At 37.0% G+C, this 27071-nt stretch overlaps 1 protein-coding gene across 1 annotated transcript in view; it reads right to left on the bottom strand.

The window, feature by feature from the left end:
* iglon5 (IgLON family member 5) overlaps nt 1-27071 on the bottom strand; it is a 172311-nt gene that overhangs the window by 25028 nt on the left and 120212 nt on the right. The window contains exons 2-3 of the mRNA XM_043261926.1: nt 6703-6784; nt 1820-2052 (exon numbers count right to left, since the gene is read on the bottom strand). Of these exons, the coding sequence (XP_043117861.1) occupies nt 1820-2052; nt 6703-6784 (315 nt within the window). The remainder of the gene's footprint in view (nt 1-1819; nt 2053-6702; nt 6785-27071) is intronic.

Raw genomic sequence — 27071 nt, 5'->3', positions numbered from 1 at the left:
CAATCGACAGCGTTCGGCCGGCGGGGGTTGGAGTGAAGGGAGGGATGCGGGCGATCCATCAGAGGATCGGTCTGCTGCCAATAAATCACGTCGGGACGGATCTCAGGACCTCTTACTCAAGATCACTGACCACAAGCACCCCTCGGGTCCCGATCACATCTGTGTCAGCCCTTCTAGCGTCGAAGAAGTGGCAACTTGTGCATTTGCTTCGTATTCAGAAAAGAGAACATGTTGACAATTATCACCCTGATTGTCCTAGCATTCGCATTCGCAAGCGCGCGCTACTTCTACTGTATATCATGCACTTTTTATGCATTAAACGAGGCCGCATACGCTTCGGTACCTCGCTGGGCGATACGCCGGGCAACCAGAACACTTAACAAGAATATTGTTCGAAATTGGACAACGCCGTGTGTTATCGTGGAGCGCGAAACCAGCCTTAAGTCGCTATATTTGTAGCAATAGGCAAAAATGCATTGAATGGGTCAAAACTGTAGATGTTTCTTTAAAGGCGAGAATCAATAGTTAAGTAAAGATCATGCTCCATTAAGATAGTTAGCATATTTTATACGATAAATATATCAAAACTTACATTTTGATTAGTGATATGCATTGCAAAGAACTTCGTTTGGGTCATTTTAAAGTCGCTTTTCTCAGTATTTTTTTTTTTTCGGCCAAATATCGGTCTATCCTAACTAACTATACATTCATGGAATGCTTATTCTTTCATATTATTTATAAATCTCGATTAAAAAAAATTACACTTATTGTTTTGTGTATAGTTGCACAGATTTACGTAATGCATCACGTCCAGACAAAATTAAGAGACGAATGGGCAAATCTCATTAAAACCTGCTCCCATCCTACCACAAATTCAAAAAAAATATATATATATATTTTGGATGAATATATAAATAAATAAATGACACCACAATGACATTAAAATAAAACATTGTTCATCAAAACAAATAAAAAAGAAATTATATTTTCTAAATTGATAAAATAAATTATATTTTAGGTAAATAATTTAAATATATACAAACAAATATTTAGTATAAATGTTGCATAAATAAATCAAATATATAAAGATTCCTTTTTTTAAACTGTTATGACATTTTCATTTTAATGACAAAAAAGCTGGCCACATTTCACCAGAAAATCAGAAAATATATTTTTGCAAACTAAGAAAATTAAACGTATTTTTTCGAAGGGCTCACATTTTAAGAGAGGTACTTTAATAAGTAAAAAACATTAAATACTTTTAAAATGCTACGCAAGATTTCAAATTATGCAAATTTCTGAAGGATCGCGTGACGCTGAAGACTGGAGTAATGATGCTGAAAATTCATCTTTGATCACGGCGATAAATTACATCTTGCAATAAATTCAAACAGAAAATATTTATTTAAATTGTAATAAACGTTCACGATATTTGACATCCTTTGGATGAATGCAGCCCTTTTTTAAACGTTTTTTAAAAAATCTTAGCGAGAGCTAATTTTCAAATAGTAGCTCATACATCTCACTTTAATTTTGTGATATAATGCCATACAGCGAGACTTAAATTTGCATCACAAGATGTTTTAGTGTGATATAAAGTCACGGTGTGTGATATATATACAGTGGTCTATGCTACACAGATTTAAAGTTTCTGCAGATCTTCTATTGAAGCTTTCCGCACATTTCTGCCTTATTTTCAATTCTTTCAGAAACCATTTATATTTTTAGGGGCCGCACAGACCCCATTGCATGCTTTCTTTACTATTGCAACTGTGCTTGTGTCTGTTAGCTATGTGCAAGCGGCAGACAGAGAACATACCCTGAACGATGAGGTAGACGTGGGCCGTGCGGGGCTGGTTTCTGGCCTGGAAGCTGCACGTGTAGGGTCCCTCGTCCGCCACCATCACGCGCTCGATCTTAATGGAGAAGTCGCTGTTGTTGTTGTTCACCAGGGAGACGCGGGAGTCCAGGGACCACTTATCCGTGCCCGTAAATAAGATGTTGGAGCGGTTCAACCACGCCTTGTGAGTGACCTCCTCATCTATCTTGCATCTGGGAAAGACGCGAGATCGAAGAGAACAGGTTTGTGGCAGATACAGTCGACTCGGTCGAGGGCGTTTATTCGACTTGACGTGAGTAAAAAACTACTTTGTGAGGGGGCTGACGTGTGCTCGTGTTCAGAAATGTTATTATTCCTGTTATGTCTATCGCTCAGAGCCTCGCTTTCATTGGTTTCGTTTCTTAAAATAACTTCCAGAGGCAAGTACTGTGATGTCAGTGAATCAGCGCTAGTAGGAAATGTGTGAATCTTTCCTTTATAATCATTAAAACTCGCTCAAAATTTGTAGCATACTACCAGAAAATAAGTTTTATATATATATATATATATATATATATATATATATATATATATATATATTTTATATATATATAATTATATATATATATATATATATATATATATATATATATATATAAATATAATTATATATAATTTTATATTGTATATTAGCATTGACAATATTAGAACTTCCTGTACTGATAGACATTAATATTATAAAATAGTAAAAAATATATATTGTTTTGTATTTATATATATATATATATATATATATATATATATATATATATATATATATATATATATATATATATATATATAGTTTGTGTTTGTGTATGTGTTTTTGCTTTTGTTTGGATAAATGTATAAATAAGTCACACACATAACTAACAAAAAAATCCCAAATAAATTCACTCCAAAAATGAAAGGAAAAAAATAAAGATATTATATTTTGCATAAATAAAATGCTGCACAAATAAATGCAACGCATAGAGCTATTTTTGTTACATTTTTATGATTTTCTTATTTTTTAAGAGAAAAATGTTGGTCAAATTTCTTTCACCACAAAAAAATAAAACTAAATATTACATATTAAATATGAATGCAATAAATAATTTGCATGGTTAAATTACACAAACCAAGCCATCTGCTTTTTAAAATTTCCCCACATTTCACCACAATATATATAAAATGCATTTTTTGCATAACAAACAAAAACACTACCTTTTAAGAGAAACCCTTGAACCTTTCAACTTATTTTCAAACGAAAAAGCCTTGCAAAGAGGCAGACGTGTGTTAACGTTCCCAAACTCCATTCCTATCCCTCAAAGTCTCGTTTTCGTTTGTTTTTAAATAAAGCCGTGCGTCTACAGACTAACTTTCACAGGCAGTCACCGTGCTGTCATCGAATGAAACTTTCTGTGTCAATGTTTCTTTGGTAATCGTTACAAGTCGCTCATAAGGCCCGGGTCATTAACTAGCTCATTAAGCTGACTAATTCAGTCCGGCGCTGATTGCTTTCAAAGCGCGCAGCGCCTCAAACATACAGCGACTCGACCGGAAAAGCTCTAAAAACCGCCTTAAATGTTTGGTTTCGGTCCGCGAGGGCGCGAGATGGCAATAAAACGGTTAATATCGAAGGGACGGCTTCGAATAAAGCCATAAAAAGCTTTTTCTTTGTCGCTACGTTCACATCTTTTTCTGGCGCCGTGCATCACGCGGAGGAGGCGGGTTTTTTTTTGCTCTGGAGATCTGCCCTCGCCAAAGCTTTTCTCCTTCATCCAAAATATGATTCACATTTGCTGATGAGTAAACCCCTCGTTTTAAAACATTTAGAGTCATATCAATTATTCGTCACAAAGAATCGCTGAAATACATTTGTTGCCTTGAAGCATCATGGTGTGGGAGTGGAACAGATGCAGACGCAGCTGCTGCAGTTATCAGGTTATTTCATTTGATTTATTTATTTTAAAAAAAGTACAGTATAGTTTACAAATCGTCCATTTATTCATATTCGTTTCCTTTGGTATTTACTTTTCCCGCGCAACAACAAGCATTTTTTTAATAAAGCATGCAAAAATATAATTGTAGGTTCGTTTCAATGATTCAGCGAAAAAGTGAATGATTTGAATTAACTTTAATTAATTAATTCAAATGATTGTTTATGCATATGCATTATTTTTCAGTATGTACTTTTTTTTTTGCATTAACAGACGGTTACTTTCATATTCAAATGCAAAAACGTTACAAAAATAAGATATTATATTTTGCATAAATAAAATGTTGCATAAATAAATGCACTATTTAGAGCTATTTTTGTTACATTTTTATGTTGGTCAAATTTCTTTCACCACAAAAAAATAAAACTAAATATTAAATGATTAAATATTAATACAACAAATATTTTGCATGATTAAATTACACAAACTTATTTAAATTTTTATTTAAATTTAAATAACAAAAAAGGTTGCCGCATTTCACCACAATATATACATTTTATTTTTATATACTTTTGCATAACAAACCATATTTTGATACATTTAAGCGAAATACTTTAATCAGAATTATTTTAATTAACATAAAACAGCGCATTGATTATTTAAACAACCCTTTATGCGCATGCTTTATTTTTCAGCATGTACTTTTTTAAAACTTTTTTTTGTCCACAATGCATTAACAGACGGTTACTTTCACATTTAAATGCGTCAAAAAAAAGTGCATTAAACATCACTGCCGCATACGTTTCAATGATTTAGTGAAAAATAACTTTCGGTGTTTGCTTTAAGTTTATAAAGTTTTCTTACACTTTTATTACACATGCCAAAAAAAAATAAAAAATCTTAATGCATGCAAAAGAGGGTTAAACGTCATTCCTGGTCCATAAAACATTCACGAGTTTATATATTCACAACCCTTTAAGTAACAAAATAATAAACGTCTTCCATTAGCCACCGGCTGTTAAATGATTAAAAATGCACGGTTGCCTCATTGTAGTGCAAAAATTTCATCATAAAAAAGCGTGATTGCCTGATCTTATGTTTTCAAACGATATCACACTTAAAACAATTAGTCTACCGGTTCGTCTAATAAAGTGTCCTCTCTCAAATAAATAGGTCTATTCGCAGACTTCAGCTGGGTCTATAAATACATGCAGAGATCAATGTTCACTGGACTCTAAGAGGCCCTAAACGTGTCCTTCTGGGTCCAGAACCCAACGTGAGTCTATGAGAGCCACGTGAGCACCATTCGCACCAAAGCACCCCATTTGTTTATTGGGCTTACGTTGGCGTACACTGAAGTAGGCAATTTTCCTCCAGAGAAGTCTGAAAGCTCCTCCAGCGACTGAGTTTGGCGATACGGATGACTGACAGCGTCTGAAATTAAAAACACTCCCGAGTGTGAAGACGCAGCTAGTCGAGGTCCGTCTCAACGCATTCGGGGTCACCGCTCTCAATCCCGTCTCAATCGCGGTCACCGACGAACAATCGGCGCCGCGCGATGACGAATTATTTCGAGGCGAATTCTCTAGATGTCGCTGTCCCGCTCTGCTCTTTAAATGGAGAAGTCGTGGCACGTTTGAGGCTTAAAACATCGCTCGCGCTCATGTCAGCTTTGACTCTCGGCGTATCAAACTGTGATATCACATCAATTCCCGTTCCCCGTGCGGTCGCGTGGAATAATAATATGGCGCTTTTAAGAATACGAACCCCTGACAGCGGGTTCAGGAGTTCAATTGCTGGCTGATAGACTGAAACCGAGTCATTTCTCCCCGGAAAACTGACTAACAACGAAACTGGAGAGAGTGAAATTAAAATGTTTAAAAACGCACCCTCCAGCGAGTGAGCGTGATAAGAGCAGTAGGGCTGGGAGCGATACGACCGCGTCTGTATATTTATACGGGGAACAGCGGCAGGACTGCCTTGCATTATTTAAACGTGGCAGCAATGGGAAAAATACTGAATATCGTGAAAATAAAGGGAACGTTTACCAAACCAGTCAAGACGGGGAGGCACACGTACTTTTATTTTAGCAGTAGTGTTATTTTAATATTATTTACTTACTCTTTCAGTATTTTTATTGCACATTTTGCAGCTATTATTAACTATTAACTATTACATGTCTCATAATTGTGAGTTAATTTGTGTCTTAATACCTTACAAGTACCCCTTCTGTTTTATCATTTGCACTTTATTCACCATTGGGACTGATTTTCTCACAATTTCCGCTTTTTGTTCTCATGAGTTTGACCAAATACCTCACAAACCGCCACTTATCTCTCATAACTGCGACTAAATATCTCACAACTGCCGCTCATAAGTGTCTTCACATCAACTTCCACTCTGTTTCTCATAATTGGGGCTTATTTTCTCATAGCATCTTTGCATAACAATTTTCACTCGGCTTCTCATAACAGTGACTTCCTTTTTCACAATTTCCACATTATTTCTCTTAATTACGACTTAATGCCTCCCAATGCGATTTATATCTCATAATATGTCTTATTGGCACGGATGCACAGACAGGGTTTGGCCTGGACCCGTATTAAGTCACATTTAAGTCATTTTTAGAAACATGCCTTAGAAAAAACCATTACCATTATCTTAACATCGTTTTAAGATCACAAGACATTAACTGATGGACTGGAGTGTTGTGGATTATTATGTTTTTATCGGCTGTTTGGTCCGTCATTCTGACGGCACCCATTCGCTGCAGTTTTAAGATCAGTCAGTTCAAATCTCCATCACTTGAAACGGCTCAGATTTACATTTAGTCTATGGCTAGGCTCGAACTGCTTAAACTGGGGGATTATCTCACACAAAAGAGAAGGACGACAGGAGGATGCAGGTGCGCCGTGAAATCACCTCAAAACGACGCTTTCTCCTTCCAGCACGGTAATGTTGTCGGGCAAGTGTCCGAACTCGGCCGCCTGAGCGCCGCCGGGCCCTGCCAAAGAAAACGAGAGAGGAGAGACAGTGAGCATACAGCAGTTATTCCAGCGACAGAAGGTCCAGAGTCCCCCCGGGGCGGCGCGGCGCCGGATACTGAGCACCTCATTGATCCCGGGCCAGGCAGGGTTTGCTTTTGTGGTCTTGCTTAGTTATTTGCACGGTGAGAATAATAAGGCCGCGGGACGACAGCGTGGAGCCGTCAGCGCTGACCATCGGCGGGCTTGAATAATGATTGGGCTCTGCCCCCGCGCGCCGCCCGGCCGCGCACTCGTCGAACAGACCCGATAATGAGCCCGGGGAAGAGGATTCGCGAGGAAGCGGCGGAGCGTGAAATGAAGGAACAGCCAGTGCAGTGGGAACCAGCTCACACGCACACACACACACACACTCGTGCACGAGCTCTGTCACTTGTGTACAAACACACGCGCGCGCCGTGCATTTCCGTACGCACGAATCAAACCACACACCGGGACGCGGAGAAAACAGCGACATCAGAGGAAATGCGAATTTGCTCGGGCTGTTTGCAGGTGGCGGCGACAACGTCAAATTCCTTTTTAGTTTTCAAACGCCATTCTTGTTCTTATCTATTCAGGGTGTGCAAAACGCGCTCCAATTTCCTCTGCAAACAGAGATTAGTGCGCTATCGGAGCTCTCTCTCGGCGTGGCTCCGTCGCTAGCCACGTCAACGCCGCCAAATGCCAGCGTGGCACCGTCTTCCAGTTCTGCTCATAATCCCCGTCCTTAATATCTGCTGGCCAATATTGGGTCGTCCTGCCTTCGAGGTTTAATATACGAGACACAAGTGCAGTCGAGAGTTAAGAAGCGCCCGGAAGGCGTTGGTGTTTAACGTGCAACGCGAAGCCAGCCGAGCGACGGCTTGCCAAGCTTCGTTTGGGCCGAGAGGAAGACAAAAGGAGACGCTGGGCTTTTTTTTTTAATTTGAGACGGAGGCACCTCGAATTGCACGGAGCGATGAAAAGAAGCGCGGGCCGCATTGTCATGCGCGTCATGGTGTCGTACACAAATTGCATGAAGCTGCTTTGCATTATCCGCTGGAGTGACCACCAATGACATTGCTAAATTAAGTTTTCTCGACTCGACGTCGCGCAAGGGCACGGGGCTGATTTAAATCAGAGTAATTGCTTAATCATCTTTCATTATTTTCATTATTAATCATTCTTTTTAAAGACAAGCGCTCGGGTTCGGTGTCCGCAGCGTAGGCCGTGCGCGCAATTTTCTCCGCTGGCGTTAAAAACGGAGGTCGATTTGGCATTTGCTCGCCACGTCTTACAGCTCGTTTCTCGGGCAGATTCGAAGAAATGGCTTACCAGCGGACGCTCTGCAGTGAATGGGCGCCGCGTCTAAAGCATCGCAATAATCCACACCACTCCAGTCCGTCAGAAACAAATCCATTATTAAGGTTTATTTTTTTCCTTTAAACTGACTAAAATGCATAATCAAATGAATTGCTTTGTCCAGTGAAAAAGTCATCTCGTGTGAGAGGATAACAGATTGACTTTTTGACTAGAGGAAGCATTATTATGGATTACGGCCTCATATTTTGTCCAGAAGCGAGAATGTAACGTAGCACTATCGTTTCTTACGAGCAAGCGGCTTTTGGATTCACAAGACATTAACTGATGGACTGGATTATCATGTTTTTATCGGCTGTTTGGTCCGTCATTCTGACGGCACCCATTCGCTGCAGAGCATCCATCGGCGAGACACCGATGCAATGCTGCATTTCCTCAAATCTCTTCTTTTTAAATAACGCACTCATCTACAACGTGAATGGACGGAGGGTGAGAACATTTTCATGAAATTTTAACAATTTAGCAATTGAGAGCATTGCATTGTGGGATATATTGCATGCAACGGATGCGCGCATGTGCAATAATCTTAACAAATCTAAAATACAAAGTGTTTTTCTTAAATGACAGACATATATATACAAATATTTTTTTGTATTTAATTCAAAAGAGCCGGTTAAATGCAACAATACACATTTTTTTTATATTGCATTAGCTAATTGCTTTTCCATCTATCTACTCGCCAGTCGAGTAAAAAGAAACTAGAAAAGATGAACACCGATGGAGACTTTGGGCCCAAGATGCACTTTGCATTGCATTAAACTAAATAAAATGAATCACAGATAATATCGCCAGCTCTTATAAACCCAAAAATTGCTAATGCAGCGCGACAAACCCAACAAGACCTTCCGTTTCAAGTGTGCGCTTTCCACGACTTCTTCACAGCCCCAAAAAAAAGGACATTTAAACGCACGACAGCCAGATGATCAAACATGCAACTCGGTGACGTCGCACTTTGGATCGCAAATTTACAAACAGCGTGCAATAGGTAGTGTTCGCCGTGCATCGCGTTCTGAACATTTCTGAAATTCTCCGGCACAAAAGCGCGTTGAGTTGCTATGCACTTCAGGACGCGTTTTCCTCCTACTCTCAGAAAAGCCAAGGTTTCCTTCTACTGTTGCGCTTTGTTGCTGATGTGTGAAACAACCTTGCAGACGTCCCGACAAATAACGGCTCACTTCAATGAAACGAGCATTAAACTTAAAGCATTGAGGGTTATTTTCTTGTTTTATTCATTTCCGTTTCTTTTCTTCGCACGCGAAGAACACTTTGCATCAAACGGATGATGCATGCACGAGGTAAAGTCCCAATGCATTATAGGGAAGGTTATAAAACAGAGGGGGTTATTCCCTATTCCCTTTTCAATTCTTATCTTCACAGCTCAATTGGCACCTCGGATTTTAATACCTGGCAGGTTCTGCTCCCCAGCCCGGCGTTTTATATCTCTAGCTGGGTCAACACTCACACGCCGCATGCACAAATACGCTTGATTATGAAGTGCTCCGTGCTATTTTCGCTCTGTTGTGCAAACCACATCGGTCTTTTCCCAGGGTGTTCCCTGCAGAAATGAGACGACGGACCGGATTTGCTTACTGGGATAAAAGAATATTTGGGGGCAGCGAGGAATGCAACTTACATTAACATATTGCAGGCAGAAAAAAAGTCGTGTGAAAAAAGCCACGAAAGATTCAGTACAAAGTCACTGTTTTTTATAGAGCCACTGTCTGATTGACATATAAAACAAACGGATCAAAGTTGATGCGTTTTACACTTTTGAGGGCTTATGAATTTTATAATATAATAATAGTATAATAATAATAATAATTAAAAAATAATATATATATATATATATATATATGTATGTATATATATATATATATATATATATATATATATATATATATATATATATTATACGTATGATTAAAAAACAACAAAAAGCTAAATTATTTTTGAATATTTTTTGTAAACATTTACAAATATTAAAAAATGCTAATTTTTTTATGCAACTTTAATACTGCAATAAAAAACAACAAAACAGCTTATGTGGTCAAATAATAATAAAAAAAAATCCAAATAAATATCTACATTTATTAACACAATTAATAATTTTATATATTAATGCAACATTTATATAGAATTGCAAGTGTTAGTTTAATTAATGCTTTCAACGTGTGGTTTAATTACAAAAAATAAGCAATTTTTTAAATTCATAAGCTTCTATATCGCATTTAAAAAAAGCATTTGTAATCTGATTTCATTTATCCATTATCCAATTGGTAAATAAATAAATAACAGTTCATTTGAATGCAATCTTGCAATATGTGATTAAATGAGAATTTTTTTTTTTTTTTGATGCAACCTTTTGTTTTTGCATTTGACAGTTGTTTTACAAGCATTTGCGAAATGCTTTTCAATAGCCTTTTTGCTTTGATTACACATTTTCACGATTAAGTGCGAAACATGAACGCAAAAACGATCCTTTGTGCATAATGCGTAGCGACAGTGAAATGATTTTGATGATTATGAACAGGACTGCAACTGACCAGAAAGCGAAAGCCCCGATGCAAAACAAGGCTAAAACTAAAAAAAACAGCGCAGTGTCGAGAAAAAACGGTTTTCTCCGCAGCAGCTACTTTCTCCGGATCATTAACGCCGCGTTGCAGCTCCGCCGTTCATCCGTTTCATCTCTTGGTCCAACAACTCGGAGCTCTCTTTAGCTCTGTCCCTCAAAGTTAAACGTCTCGCTAAAGCGTCGGGAGACACCCTCGGCATCCTTCAACCGCTCGCCGGGCCTAAAACAGATGCATCATTTGCTGTGTTCGGAGCTTCGCCTCGCGGAGGCTCGGGGGCTTGATTCCCCGAGACCTGTGGGACATTAATTCAAACATGATTTGTATCCCCTTGACTTTTACACGCTCTCGCTTGTAATTGCACTCGCTTCTGGCGCAAAGTTATTAACAAAAGCCGAGCTGGAGTTCGACGGCGGAGAGCCGCGGCGCCTTTGTGCCGAACATCTATTGCTCGCTGCCCTTGATCATCAAATAAACACCGAAACTTTTGAAAGCCCAAGCCGTCACGAGCGCTGAGGACCCGGGGAAAATTACAAACGTGTGACAATGACCTGCTGAAGACGGTCTCGGGAGGGGAAAAAAGACGGAGAAAAAAATGTGTTGCGTTACGGTAATGATGCACATTTAAAACGCTGAAAACAAAAAGAGGAATATCTGCTTCAGGAATTAACCAAAAGTGAGTATATGAAGCATTTAACCGTATATAGGACATTTGTAAAATATTAAAATACGTAAATAAATACTGCCACGAAATAATTCATAAATATTATTAAAAAAAAGTCTACTTTTTCATCCAAGAGGGAATATATAGCATACGCAGATTTATATTAAAACATATTAATAATAATAATAATAATAAAAACCTATTTACATGGGAATATCTATTTAATTAATCATCCGATATATAGACTATAAATACTTTATAATACAATATAAAAATAAATAATTGTACAAATGCCTCTTGTTTTGTTTTTAATTCATATCTATTTATATATCTACTTATATTAGAGCATTGTAATATATAAAACGTACTTAGTTACCTCATCTTATTTGATTATATCGGCTTTATTTTTATGCGTCATCCGAATAATCGTCCGAAAGAGAGCATGCAATGTGCGTTAAAGCGCGGGAATAAATAAATAAAGTACTTTTATTTTTGTTTCATTTTGCACTCACTTCCTTGCTCACATCCGTCGCTTTTTGTGCACGAATTTCTGCAGCCACCGAACTGCAGTTTTCCAGCGGGCGGCGCAGTCATACGGACAAAGATCCCAATAATAAAGAGGAAGACGGAGGATGAAGAAGAGAAGTGGGCGGCGCACCGCGACCAATTAAATATTTACAGAGGCGCTTCCCTCGGACACCTTGATGATGGAGAGAGGCGGCCCAGAATTATCAGACGGTTGGAGCCCGAGGCTGGAGCGGATTAAACATTAACTGGCAGATAGATCCGTTTTTTCCACGTCTGATCCCATTAACTCCGGCTGGGCCGCGTGAAGCCCCCGTACGCTCTCAGTCGAGTTCAGAGCGCGGCTCCGTACCTGCCCTTTGGCCACCTGTCACATCCACAGCACCGCCGAGCGCTGACTTCAACCACCTGCCCCGAGATCAGAGCTCCTCGAAACGCCTTTATTTACGATTTTCAGGGAAAAAGGACTCGGATGACATTTTTATTGCATTCGCTAAGTGATCAATGGCAGACCACATAGCATGGAAGCAATATATAGCGCTTTTTAAAAATGATTTATTTAATAGTTATTCAAAAAATATTATTAGCAACGATAATGAAAAGCATGAACGAAAAAACTAAACCTGCGCTGAAATAATTGATGTTTCATTGAAATATGCATAATAATCGAATTAATTGAATAATTGAATAAAAATTTAGCAAGGTTGCAATCAATTTATTCAGTTTAACCGTTTTTGTTTACCTAATATGTGTGTGTTCTGTGTATATTTATTATGTATGTATAGACACGCATGCATTTAGAAAAAATATTTATATTCATATACTTAAATATCAAACTATATTTAATATATAAACATAACATATTTTTCTTTGTTTGTATTTATACATGCATAATAAATATAAACAGCACACACGTATATATTCACAAAATATACAAAATATACAAAAACTTATACTTATGACCAGCTTAAAAAATTGTGTATAATTTTTTTAAATAATACTATTATTTTGCTATGGTTATAATCTACCAAAGCAGTTATAAATGTCTCTTAAATCGTGCATAAAATATTCATATAAATATGATTATGAATACCAATACTGGCATTTAGATTTATATCAAAAATGTATGCTATGCTCACCAAGCCTGCGTTTATTTTATTAAAATACAGTCATATTTTGAAATATTATTATAATTTAAAAAAACTTTTTTATATTATTGCATTATTGCACCAGTCAGTGACATATTATCTTTCATAAATCATTTGAATATGCTGATTGTTTATTATTATTATTATTATTATTATTATTATTATTATTATTATTATTATTATCAGTGTTGTGACAACAGCTATGCTTTTTCATCTTTTTGTGGAACCCATGATACATTTTCTTTTATATATATTATATTTTATATATACATATATATATATATTATATGGATACTTTGACGGTTAGAAAATAAAAAAGGAAAGCATTTTTTTCACAAATATAAAAATAAATTATAAAGACCTTACCTTCGATCAATTTAACGCACCCTTGCTGAATCAACCATATTCAATTCTTCATAAAAAACTAAGCCAATGTCGCTTATTATTATTTCTTAATCTGTCCATATAAAGCACCTTTGGTTGAGCAGCTAGTTAAAGCCAGAACAGTCTGTGTAAAGTATGCAGAAGAGGTTGTTCATGGACTGAATTAGTTTAAACGGATCATTAATTCCACTTAGTTCACATCTCCTATTGACTTAGCTGGCATCGTGAGATACAGATTTGGCTTCGTTTGCAAACAGATTAAGGGATTTTGTACCTCATTTTACGCAAGCTTTTGCATTGATCGCACGTGTACGGCCTGCCGGTCTATATGGTACCGATCTTTCCCGCGAAACACGTCACGTGGTTTGGGATGCCTCCGATCTGTTCTCCCTCCCCACGTCTCCGTCGATGACCGAAATCAGCTCGATGAACTCCAGCGGAGATCTTTACCATCGAACCCCGCGGCTCTGTCAGCGCAGAGGTCAGCGTCCCCCAAGACCCGTCGGTTTTTAACCCCCGTTTCTGTCTTGGATGAAAGCCCAAAACCCGAAGCGGACCGAGATCAATACGGCAGTTAAACTGTTAGAAAAGCTCACGCAGACTCCTTTTTTGACGGCTTCGTTGGATTAAAGTCGACATTAAACGCATCGAGTCGCGTTGAAAACGCTGCGGACGCCACCGAGTTTCTTCTTCTCCGGCCGGAGCGCTGAAAATGCATTGCAAATTGAATTTTTGAGCAAATACGCATTCGCGCTGGCATTTAGATCTCATTTGCCTTTTGTTTAATCTCTCTATGCATAAGCGCTGCGGCGTATCACAATGGAACGAGCTTATTAATGACTCCTGAATATAATGCGCTGAATGCTTCCCAATAATTGAATCTTTCAGGCCTTACTGTTTTTTTCCTTCCCTGCATCGCTTTATGGGAAAAAAACGTTTACTTGTTTAGTTTATGTTCACTTATAGGCAGATTTATTGTTGTGTTCTGATTGATAACATATACTGTAAACAGCTGGTGTTTTATATATATATATATATATATATATATATATATATATATATATATATATATACATATATATACATATATATATATATATATATATATATATATATATATATATATATATATAGTATATACATATATATATATATATATATATATATATATATATATATATATATATATACATACACCTTTTACAAAAGAAAACTAAACAGAGTAAAGTACGCTGCGAGTGACTTCATGCTAATAAAGTGTATATATAACTATAGATTCCCGTTGTTTGAATTAATAATATGCTTAAATGCTGAAAATGGCATGTAAAAGATGCTCATTGCTATTCTTTAAATATTAAATATGCATAAACAATTACGGGTAAGTATGAGAAACTTGTTTGCTAAAATATATGAAATGTTAGAAGTCATTCATTTGATCTATTTGCATGTTATAACTGATAAATAAGTCTCATAAATAATATCGATCATAACTCAAATAAATGCCAATCATATTTAGTTATAAGAATTACCACTATTCATCACCATCTTCAATTAATAAAACATACATGGTACAAACTATTTCGCACTGATTCATGCACTATAACATTTTTTAAATAGCAATTAATCACATCCAAAAGAAACGTTTTGTGTACATAATATATATGTGTGTGTGCTGCGCATGTTTATTAAGTAGCTCATATAAAAACTCACACACATGCATGCATATATTTAAGAAAAATATGGTGTGTTTATATATTTAATATGAATTATTTGAATATAAATATATGCATGTTAATATTTCAAAATACGTATATTTATTATGTACATATAAAGACACACGCATAAAGCATTTGTATGTACATAATAAATGTACGCACACATATGATATTTAAACAAAAAGTTTCATTTTGAAAGCAATTAATCGCTAAAAACAATACACAAAAACAGCTGAAAGCTACATTAAGTGCTGAAAATATATAAAAGTTAATAATAAATGCTCGTAAATTTCTAATATCGCCGAGTATCAAAACAATCAGGAACATGGCACGAAAAGCAAATAAGCATTTGGATTTGGTGTTGACTTCAAAGTCCTAGTTTCCTCGGCTCCTGGTCACTGCATCAGTCCCCGCATCACTTCCTGTCTCAGCTGAGCTAAGCGAACATGCGGGATATACAGTGCACGCGTCCCCGCGGGTCTTCAGCGACCATCTCCTCCTTGACATTGATAAATGAAACTTTCTTTCAGAATGATCCACCTGACGCTGATGCGCGCTCATTCTGAATGCATGCCGCAGCGTGTGTGTCTGCGCCGGCCGCCGGAGCCGTGTCACAGCGGGAGAAAACGTGGGCGGAAGCGCCCTGCTCGGGGCATCTGGCGCGCTCCTTGAGGAGGAGAGACGGGGAAACGCGAGCGGGCCGGAGGTTAGGCAGGCTGCTGCCCAGGAGTCCGCTCTGTCGGTATAATTCGGCGCTGGCGCTAAGAACAAAACCCGCGTTACCTCGGGGAGAAGAAATCAACGAACACCTGCTTAGGAAAGCGAGAGCTCTAGGGTTTCTGGGAGGGGTGAAGAGCGGCGGCGGCGGCGTGCTGTCAGGCCGCGGTAAGAGAGAGGGAGAAGTAAAGCCGCGAGAGAATTAAAAAACCAAAGAGGCGAGGAATAGCATACTAACATGCTGCTCTTACTGTTTCTGCACAAACAGGACCAGAGCACGCTGCGCACAGTGCAGCATCCCACGATGCAATGCTCTTCGATTGACCTTCCATTTCCGGATTTCCAAGCACAGGACGGCGCGCGATCGTTCTGGTCTCCCTTTTTTTTTGCGGTATACAGACTACATAGCGCGCGTACGGTGTTAAGCCAGTTTTCTATAAGCGTCGAGTGCTCTAAAAGCGCAATATCGCCTTACATGTGATTTCAGATACTATTTGAACTGCAGGACAGCATACTATCGCGCGACTTTTAATATTTCTGCAGCACGTAAGGTGCATGCTACGCCTAGTGAGCGTATTTCAGTGCATGCACTATTTCACACAATGCAACGCTCTTCGCCTTGATCTTCCATTTCCAGATTTCCAGCCACAGGACAGCGTGCAATCATTCTAGTCTTACTATTTTTTTTACAGTGCACAGGCTGCATAGCGTGCATACTAAGTATGCTGAAGTAGCTGGATGTGCGGTTACTTGTGATAAGACATGTTCTTTAACCACAAGACAGCGTACTATTAATCTGCAGTATGCATACTGAGCACATTTTCTGTGTGCGTGAAATCTGCCAGTGCATGTATTATATCCCACAATGCAATGCTCTTCATTAGACCTTCCATTTCTGGTGTGATGAATGAAGCAGAAGTGACATCAGAGATGATTTTTACATACAGGACAGCAGACTATCGTTGCTATTTTCACAGTAGCTAGCTAGTCACCTAGCTCATCACACTACCATAATGTTCTTACTATTTCTGCAGTACACTGTACAAGGATACGTAGTGTGCATACTTTTGATGCATTTTTTTACTATGCATAAGAGCCAGGACGGGCAGCTTTTGTAAAAAATGTGCAGTAAAAAAGCTAAGTGCGTGCAATATTACATTATATGTGATATCAGACATGAATTCGACTGCAGGCCAGCGTGCTATCACACTTTTTGTCGCTATTTCTGCAGTATGATGCATGCCATGCGTAGTAGACACATTTGCTGTATGCTTGAAATGCATGTAAAAACTGCTCAGTGCAAGCTCTGTATCCCACGGCGCGATGCTCTTCACTTGACCTTCCATTTCCAATATGATGAATGAACCCGAAGTGACATCCGCAGGACAGCATACTGCAATCTATGCAGCATACAGGATGCTTATTGTGCGCGCTAAGCAAATTTGCAGTATGCATAAAGTACTCGGACGCGCTGTTTTCGTCAAAAAGTGCAGTAAAAAAGCTCAGTGCATACAATGTTACATTATGTATGATATCAGACATGATTTTAACTGCAGGCCAGCGTGCTATCACACTTTTTGTTGCTATTTCTGCAGTATATAAGGTGCATAGTGAACACATTTACTGTATGCGTTAAAAAAATGCTCAGTGCATGCTCTCTATCCCACAACGCACACTGCAACTCCATACAGCACGCTTACTAAGCACGCTAACTAAATTTGCAGCATGCATAAAGTACCAGGATGTGCTGTTTTTGTCAAAAAGCGCAGTGCAAATTTTTTTTATTGTGTGCAACGCTGTATCCCGTCATGCAATGACCTTCCATTTCCAGCACGAAGAATGAACTGTAAGTGATATCAGACACTAACTAATTTACAAGCGTTCACCAAAATCTTTTAAGTGACTTATTTTTAAACCTGACTCATTCTTAAATTAAATATTAGATAACAGTCCAAAACAACAGCTCAGTTTCATGTATCGCATTTAAAAATATCGCGCGCCACATTAATGAAATAAAAATATTAGGAAAATGCTCATGATGTGTGCTAGCAAGCTGTTCAATATGTTTAATTTTCATTCTACAAGAGTGGCTTTTTTTTTACTGCTGATCCTGTCACACAGAGCACTATAAAGCTCTTGAAGCTAATATTTATTCGAACCCTGAATGTTCAACACTGATCTTCAACATAATTCTCTCCATAAAACTTCAAACACAAGCGCCGCCACTCCAGAAGCCTGTCTGCGCCGTGAGAGTTTCCTGGCCGCCTTCCACACGGCGTACTTGTGTTGTTGTTGTTGTTGTTTGCTTCTGCCTTCTGCCGGTTTTGTTTTGCATGGATGAGACGAAACACTTGGCGTTGCGACGGCGGCTCAGTTACACAAGCGCGCGCTTCCCTCGATGACTGCATTAGCCGGAGCAGACTTTCTCAGAAGAGCCCCGCGCACCCGTTCCGCCAAGTGGCCCTCATAAGACAGCCGTCGAGAGGCATATTTTTGGGTTTTGCTTTCGAGGCGGAGGCGCATTAAAGGGCAGCGATCGATGGAGAGCCATTTAATCTGCTTTCAGAGTCTGGCTTAGAGTGGCCGGGCAATTGGGAGATCGCAATTTCTACCGCACCCGTCTTTCGGACGAGAGGCGTATCAGTGTCTGGCGTGTCTCACGGCCCGCGGATGAAGTCACTGGCGTACGTCGGGCTTAGTGAAACACCAAATCTGTCAAAACGGACGCGAAACGGAGGGCCGAAATGCATTCGGTGTTTTTGAGAGACACTGAAAACGTACTTCGCGCAAGCGTGCGGCAAACGGGGCTTAAGCGTTCCTTCGTTCATCTTTGGATCACGAACGAAGATATTTCGACCCTCGATAGACGGCAACACAGCTGAAATGTTCCCAGATCCGGAAACGTAACGTTAGTAAAGCTTCGGTTTTGTGACGCTATGAGAATACTCATTTTTTTGCGCAAAGAAAACAATTTTACTCAACCATTCTTCTCCCAAGATATGTCTTCTTTCATTTTAAGGAGCATCACGATCGTTTTTCAGTCAATCATTTTTATTTATATAGCGCTTTTAACAACACAGGTTGCATCAAAGCACAATGCGATGCATGCAATGCGCGTGTGAACAATGCTCATTATGTTTAAGCGCGTGCTTTTTTCCGTGAACTTAATCGACGCTGATTACAACAGATACGTTCTTAAGTAATCTCCAATCTCCAAAGGAAGTCAATTATGTCATTTTGGTTTTCTTTGCACAAAAAAAAAACACATTCTCACTGCGAAACTAAAGTCGAGCCACTGACGTCGCGATCGATTCACTAACGTTACGTTTCTGGAAACATTTCAGTTGTGTTTCTGTCTGTTGAGGGTCAGATAGGTCAGATTTCCTCAAAAATATCTTAATCATTTTGGGGTGAACTAACTCTTTATATAACGGCAACTAATGAGCATATTATATGATTCACAGATTAAGTAATCAATAAATTGCTATTAGTTAAATGTCTCACGATGTATCAATACCTAATAACATATTATATTAACGAATGAAATAGTTCATATGTTAATTAACGCGTCGAAGCCAACTTCCAGTTGTCTGCTTTGATGAATTAGGCGCAGAACTATTAACTAAATGTTAAGTAATAAGTCACTGTGGTTATAGATTGGAAGTAGCTAGTTAGTCAGTCATGTGCCTCAACAGGTAAAGTCACGATATAATGACGCAAACCAGTATATCTAATGATCAATTAAAGCAGACGACTGGAAGTTTAACGAATACTCAATCTATGAATCACAGCGAATGTTAATTTATTGCTGATAAGCGGGTTAGTTCTTTGTGAGTTACACATCAACTCATGATTATCTGTGCATTCGTTAAGCATGAATTAACGCATATTAGCGTCACGGTATTACGAAGCGCTCAGCAGAGTAGAGATGTCGCAGTTTAAACTCTCAATATTAAATCTGAAATTAATGTGAAATGTTGATTAGGTTACAAACTCAACTCAACTCTTTTTAGAAACCACAACAAACGGATATTGTGACATCACAGTGTCACTCATTTACATAATCCCTTGGAGTACTCAAAAGGGGGCGTGGCTTGGTTGAGCTGCGCTAAAGAAGACTAAGAAGGAGAGCGTTCCAGCCAATCGCAAAGGACTAGGCTAGCTGACCAATCAGAGCGCACTCCTTTCAGAAGGAGGGGCTTCGTCGAAATACGACCATGTCTGAAAACCCATTCCAGAGCACCAAAAAACCAATCTTTTGAAAAATAAGACAAAACAGGTCCCCTTCAAGTGCTGTTTATGCGCGAACGAACCAAGCCGGTGACCGGATGATAAACTACTGTGATTATTTCGCATCATTTTAAAAAACGAGCTCTTCAAAACACCCAAAAGACTAAACCCAAACAACAAATAATGGATTGAGCGTAATTGTGTGCATGGGATTTTGTCCTCACCGCTTTACACAATAGCTCACGGCAGGACGGATCTAATGAACAGGGAGCGCGTCCGATTGTCAAGCAGGAGTCGCAATTTAGTTATTGTACTCCACGCGCTTCAATTTGTCACATTTCGCGTTTTGCTGAACTGTCACTGACACGAGCTGCACGCTTTGAGTGAAACCCCAACGTAAACCGCAAACAAATTAGACTCCGTAACGGCCATCAAAACTTGGCGGCTTTCATTATTTTTATGGAACAGCATTAATAATAACGCGCCGCGTCCTCTCAGAAATCACAGGAATACATTTAGACCGAAGCGCCAGCGTAAAACTTCGTTCGGCGAATCACCTTTGCTGTTCATTTATCCAAACGGCGATTCATCTGATCAGTGTTTTGCAGACCCATCTATTAAAGGTTTAATGAGGCGAACACATAAACCGCATGAGCTATATTAACAAGCATTAGATTTATGCGCGCGTAATGTTCGAACTTTACATTTGCATAAACTGTTTTATGACAAAAGCGAAGAAGCTGTTTCTGTGGCTCGCTCTCTTTCGTCTAGCTCTAGTGATTAATGCATTTTGGATACATTTTTGTGTAAAATAGACCTTTTCGGCTGTCGCGTTTAATATCGGGTCGACACGTTTAAATAAAAATAACACGGTTCATTTATATCACACTGAAAATGGAAAGTCGAGCGCATTGCAGGATATTATTCGATGCAGTTTGCTTTATTTCGGCGTATCTAGTATACGATTGCCATATTCAGATTTCAGCAGATCGCAGATTTTCTTCTGAACACAACTATATAACACCCCATTGCTGCCGTACAAAGATGCATGATGGTAACACTTTTACCGATTGGCCAAATTATCCAGCCAATTATATCGTAAATGCAGTGCATGCTGGGTAATGTGATTACGGCCACGGACTTCACAGTGTTGTTGATCTAAGCGTCGGAAAATAAAGTTTTGAAGTAACTATAGAAGAAAAGAAAAGAAAGAAGCGCCGATAAATAATGCATGATTTATTTCAATCTCAAAGCAGAGGCTGTGAAACATCAGACTAATTTATTTCATCAGTCTGAAATGCGCAATATTAGCGGATGCTTGATGAAGCCCTGCTCTAAAAACGTCAATTCGCTTTCTATTGGAGCCGAGCGGGATCGTGGGAACACAGCTCGCAACGAGAAACGGCCAGCTTCAAGCATGCTTAAAACAAAAATGCATACGAATGAGAAAAAAAAAATTCGTTGCAATTGCCATTAAAACGGCGCAGTTATAAGTGAACTAGTATCTGATGCCCTGGTTTTATTTCTGCTCTGATTCTTTGCACCCGTCGTGCCAGGAGCATTTCAATCATTGTGATTCCTGTAAATACGTTTGTGCTTTACAACTGTGTAGAAAACACGCTTTTTGAAAAATGCTATTTAAAGGTAATTATCTGGAAACCAGGAAAAAAAATCACTCAGCTCTAGTTTAAATGAAAGCCTGTGTAATCATGTAATCTGATATATATTAGTGCTGTCAAACAATTAAACGGAATTAATTTAATCCTAAATAATGCATATATAAATACAAACACATGCATATATATATATATATATATATATATATATATATATATATATATATATATATATATATATATATATATATATATATATATATATACACACACACACACACACACACATATATATATATATATATATATATATATATATATATATATATATATATTTTTTTTAATGGGCATGGACATATGTTATGCTTATATATTAAATAGATTTATTAATAATATAAAATATGAAAAAATAAATATATAAATGCATTTCACAGTGTACTTCAGCATCATGAAATAAAATAGATTTGATTTTAGATAATATTTAGGCTAAATACGAATGTGGATACCATAGAATAAAAATACTTAATATATATTTTAAATATATATTTATAAATGTACTAGTAAAATCTATTTATGTAAATATATTTAGCATTTTTGTACATATTTTGCAATATGTTTATCATATATATATATATATATATATATATATATATATATATATATATATATGAAAATACATTTTTGCTATTTTGGATTAAGTAGTTTAAAAAGTAATCTGATTACTGAGTACTGATTACTGAGTACTGATTATGTAATTGAGATTAAGTTACTTATAACCAGTACCCAGTGTTTGGCGAACAAATTCTAGAAGATAAATCATAAATCATATCTTAGAAAGTCTACTTCAAATGATGTTCTTTTGGAAAGTCTGACTTTCTTGAAGGAACGCACCAGCAGGATCCTCCTTTACCCGAGAGCCCGTGTTATTTCCGGCCTCTTTACTTTTTAATTCCCGGTTTGCGTGCGTCTAAACGACAGTTCCTCGAGTCTCCGGCGTGCTTTAAGAAGCGCCGAGCGCCCAAACGCTCCTCGCCGTTAAAGCGGGTTTAAAAATAAATGAACAACAGACGATGTTGTGATTTATTTCGGTGTTGGCTCGAGGCGGAGGAGCTAATGTGACCGTTCTGTCACACATCGGTCGGTCCTTCATCGGAAACATCTCCACAGATTTACGGGAGGTCGGATTAACTTGCCATCTGACAGCTCCAATTAAACTCTGATATTACGAGCCCGGGGGCCGCCTGCGAGCGTTTAATCAGTTCTTAAGTCCGACACGACTCTCTCACACTTCTGCGAGGGCCCTCGTGCTCTTAAAGGGACAGTTCGATTTCACAAAGAAAGGCATTTGGAAGAACGTTTGTGACCAGGCCGTTGCCGTCGACGTGCATTGTAGGGATGAAAAAACACTTTGCGGTCAACGGCGACCCGAAACAGCGAACAGATTTGACACTACGAGTAAATGATGACAGAATTTCATTTTGGGGTGCACTGTTCCTTTAAGAGCTGCCAGCGAGAGTACCTAATACTTGTTAAATACTGTTTATAGTTTACTCTGAAGATTGCAACGTAGGTTTACTGTCTGGAAAACGTGCTTCTAAATAAATTCTACACGTGTACGATATTTAATGTTTACGAAATAAGACTTTTCTGCTCAACGAGGCTGAGCAACAATACGGTAAAAATATCACATACCTGGAACAATATTGCAATTTAAAAGAAGCGGTTTGAATGATAATATGTCATGAAATGGAATTTATTCTTATGATCAAAACTGAATTTTTTAAACACAAAATACTGCCGTCTAATATTATGAGAAAACTGGGATACTTCCCCCACTCCAGGATTCTTTGATGAGTAGAAAAATCATAAATAAATAGTCTAAAAAATAAATATCTTACAGTCACAATTTAAAGCATTTAGGTAATTACAAGTATTAATTTGTTCATGAATCATTAAATGAATAAACACTTTTTTTTAATGAAATCATTTTACAATTTTACAGATTGTACTGTATTTTTGATCAAATAAAGTGGCAGCAACACAAAACAACCGCCTTCACTTTGTTTGTTTGTTTTATCATAATTTTTCAATATTTTTATATATATTTAAATTATTTATATTTAAAATGAAAAATACTAAAAAAAAATAATAATAATAATAAAAATATATATATATATATATATATATATATATATATATATATATATATATATATATATATATATATTTTATTTATTTATTTATTTTTTGAGTATTTTTTATTTTAAATGAAAGCAACAACACAAAACAACCGCCTTCCTTCACTTTGTTTATTTGTTTCATCATAATTTTTTTATATTTTATACATATTTTTAGATAAATATTTACTATATATATATATATATATATATATATATATATATATATATATATATATATATATATATATATATATATATATATATATATATATATTTATTATTATTATTTTTTTTTTCATATTTTATAAACATTTTAAAATTCAGATATATTGTCATCTTTTGACTCTCTAGTAACGATGCTGAAACTTCAGCTTTGATCGCAGGAATAAATGACATTATAAAATTGCACACGTTAAAAAAAACCAGCTATTCGAAAGCCTTTTACAATTTTACAGATAGTACTGTCTTTTTGATCAAATGAACGCAGCACTGTTGAGCACACAAACACACAAACACTTTTCACTGCGGTGCTGGAACGGTATCGGCAGCAACACAAAACGTTGACAAAAACGATGATTGCAGGGGACTGATAAGCACTGGCTTCATTGCACAGCGCTCACAAGTCTTTGCAAACGAACACATTTGGCGTCACGTAGCCGCTGCAGCACTAAAAGCATACTATTCAGAAAAGTCGTCGTCTCATAACTTCATCACGGCGTGTTTGTCACGTTCCACGCTCTGGCGCGTTCTAATGAAGCCGTATGCAGGCACAAACCGCTGTTTATTAGAGGTTTTTCCATTAAGTCACATTAATTACGACGCTTTTTGTCATTTCGTACGTCCCGGTAGAGTTTGCCGCTCTCGCCCTGATCAGCGTTCAGGCCATGTAACGACGGAAAACACCACTGTGACAAATATCGATCTGGTCTCAGACTTAATGCCTACATTACAGCTGTGCGCCTAAAGCACGTACAGATGTGTCTCGTGTGTCTCAAACACAGCACCATTCAGTCAATTGGATTATGAATTCAGTCCGCATTCACGGCACTCACAGCAAACAACGCTAAGTCATTTACATCTCTTTGCAGGAAACTGTTTTGCATTTAATAAAATGCTATTAAATTCAACGTGAATCCACTTGGATATTCAGCAGGGGAGAAATATAGGATAGGGCTTGGTTTTAAATGTGCACCTTAAAATAAGACAAATTTAGCACGAGAAAAAACATTTAATATTGATAAGATCAAAGGATTGTGCATTTTAGGAGTTATTCTTATTTCTTAATTATATTTTAATCATGCTTGTGATTTTTTTACGTTTCAGTTTTTAGATAAAACAAAACATTTTAACAAAATTTAAATAAATAAAAATAAAACTCAAAAATCTAAAAATTATATTTTTATTTATTTACATTTGGTTATTTTACATTCTGCATTTAATGTTATATTAATTGTATGTTTTTCAATAAACAAATTCATGTTTGTTTTTAGTTTTACTAACGAAACTGGACCAGTTTCATAAACCAGTCATGTTAATTGATTAATAATTTAATTTTAAAAATTATTATATATATATATATATATATATATATATATATATATATATATATAAAATATAATTTTTTTAATTAAATTATTATTAATATATATATATATATATATATATATATATATATATATATATATATATATATACTTTTTTATTAATTTTATTTATAAAATTATATATATATATATATATATATATATATATATATAAAAATATTAAAAATTAAAAATTTGAGTATTGAGACTTTTTAAATATAATACGTGTGTTGTTAAAACATTAATTTTACATTTGTTTATGTTGTATTTGTTTTAATTCATGCTATTCTGTTTTGAAAAAAAATCTGATACATTCTGTAATATAAACGAATTGCATTTTTATCTATATTTTAGTAAATTTCAGTTGTCACGCAATATCTACGTCTTAGTAAGATGATGTTTAAACGATGAAAACTCGTGGATAATCAAGCAAACCCAATGTAAATCTCTTTAGTCGGGTAAGTATGAAACATGACTTTCTTGAAATATGAAAGTCGTCGATATCTAAAGAAGTCGAAAGCAAAAAGACACAGACATTAGACTTCCTAAAGAAGCGATCAGAAGCCACGATGATCACGTGCAACCGGTTTAATGCTCGTTAATGAATCTGCGTATCAGAAATTATAAGGTTGTAAAGATCCAAAGTGCGGACGCGTCTCAAAGCGTGATAAAAAATGTATACCTCGAGCGCTTTCAGATAAAAGCGCCTGCCAAACGCATGAATGTCAGGGTAAAGTCTGCTCACGTGATCAGCTCCTGAACTCTCTCCTGTTCTTCTGCTGCTAATTCTCCAGCTTATCTGAGCCCAGGAGTTCCCCGAGAGAGAGACAGACCCCCTGGGCCGGAGATAAAGACCGACAGGAACGGTCTGGTGGAGATTTGGTGGCGATGTGTCACACAAAGCCAGATCTTTAGTCGGAGCCTGACAGACTGGGAGACGCGCGGATCTCACGGCTCTTTTCTCACCGCCTCGTCTTCCTCCTTCGTTCCTCGCGTCTCTTTGTCTCCGAGCTTCTCGCCTTCGAGGCCGTTAATGAAGTTCGCTTAAATTAATGGCTCGCTCGGAAATTTCGGACTTCCACGCAACACAAAAGGAGAAGTTTTGAACGCAATTACGATGAAAAAAGCACAAAAGCGCTCTAAAAGTGGCCCGTATGACTCACAGACTGTATATATAAGAAATAAAAAGTTTACGTGAGGGACAGACCTAAATTTATGTCATAAGACACAGATTCTTTTAAGATAATTCTTTTTTTATTTTATGTTTAATTTAATTTGTAAAAAACATATATCTAGTTTTATGACATTCTAGTAAATTAAGTTCATTTTACTTACATTTTTTTATATATATATATCTTTTAAATGTTATTTTAGTATAACTCAACTTAAACCAAACCAGAACCATTTAAGTATTATAGTTTTTGTTAATATTTTAAATTCATTTTCTAAATTTCTATTTCTAAGATTTTAATCTATTTTAATTTTTATATTTAATTTAATATTTTTAATTGTACAGGTTTATTTTGAGAATTTTTATATCTATCTATCTATCTATCTATCTATATATATATATATAT

This window comes from Puntigrus tetrazona, chromosome 16, assembly GCF_018831695.1.
Source record: "Puntigrus tetrazona isolate hp1 chromosome 16, ASM1883169v1, whole genome shotgun sequence".
Lineage (NCBI taxonomy): Eukaryota > Metazoa > Chordata > Actinopteri > Cypriniformes > Cyprinidae > Puntigrus > Puntigrus tetrazona.
This window is presented reverse-complemented; position numbering and strand designations above follow the sequence as displayed.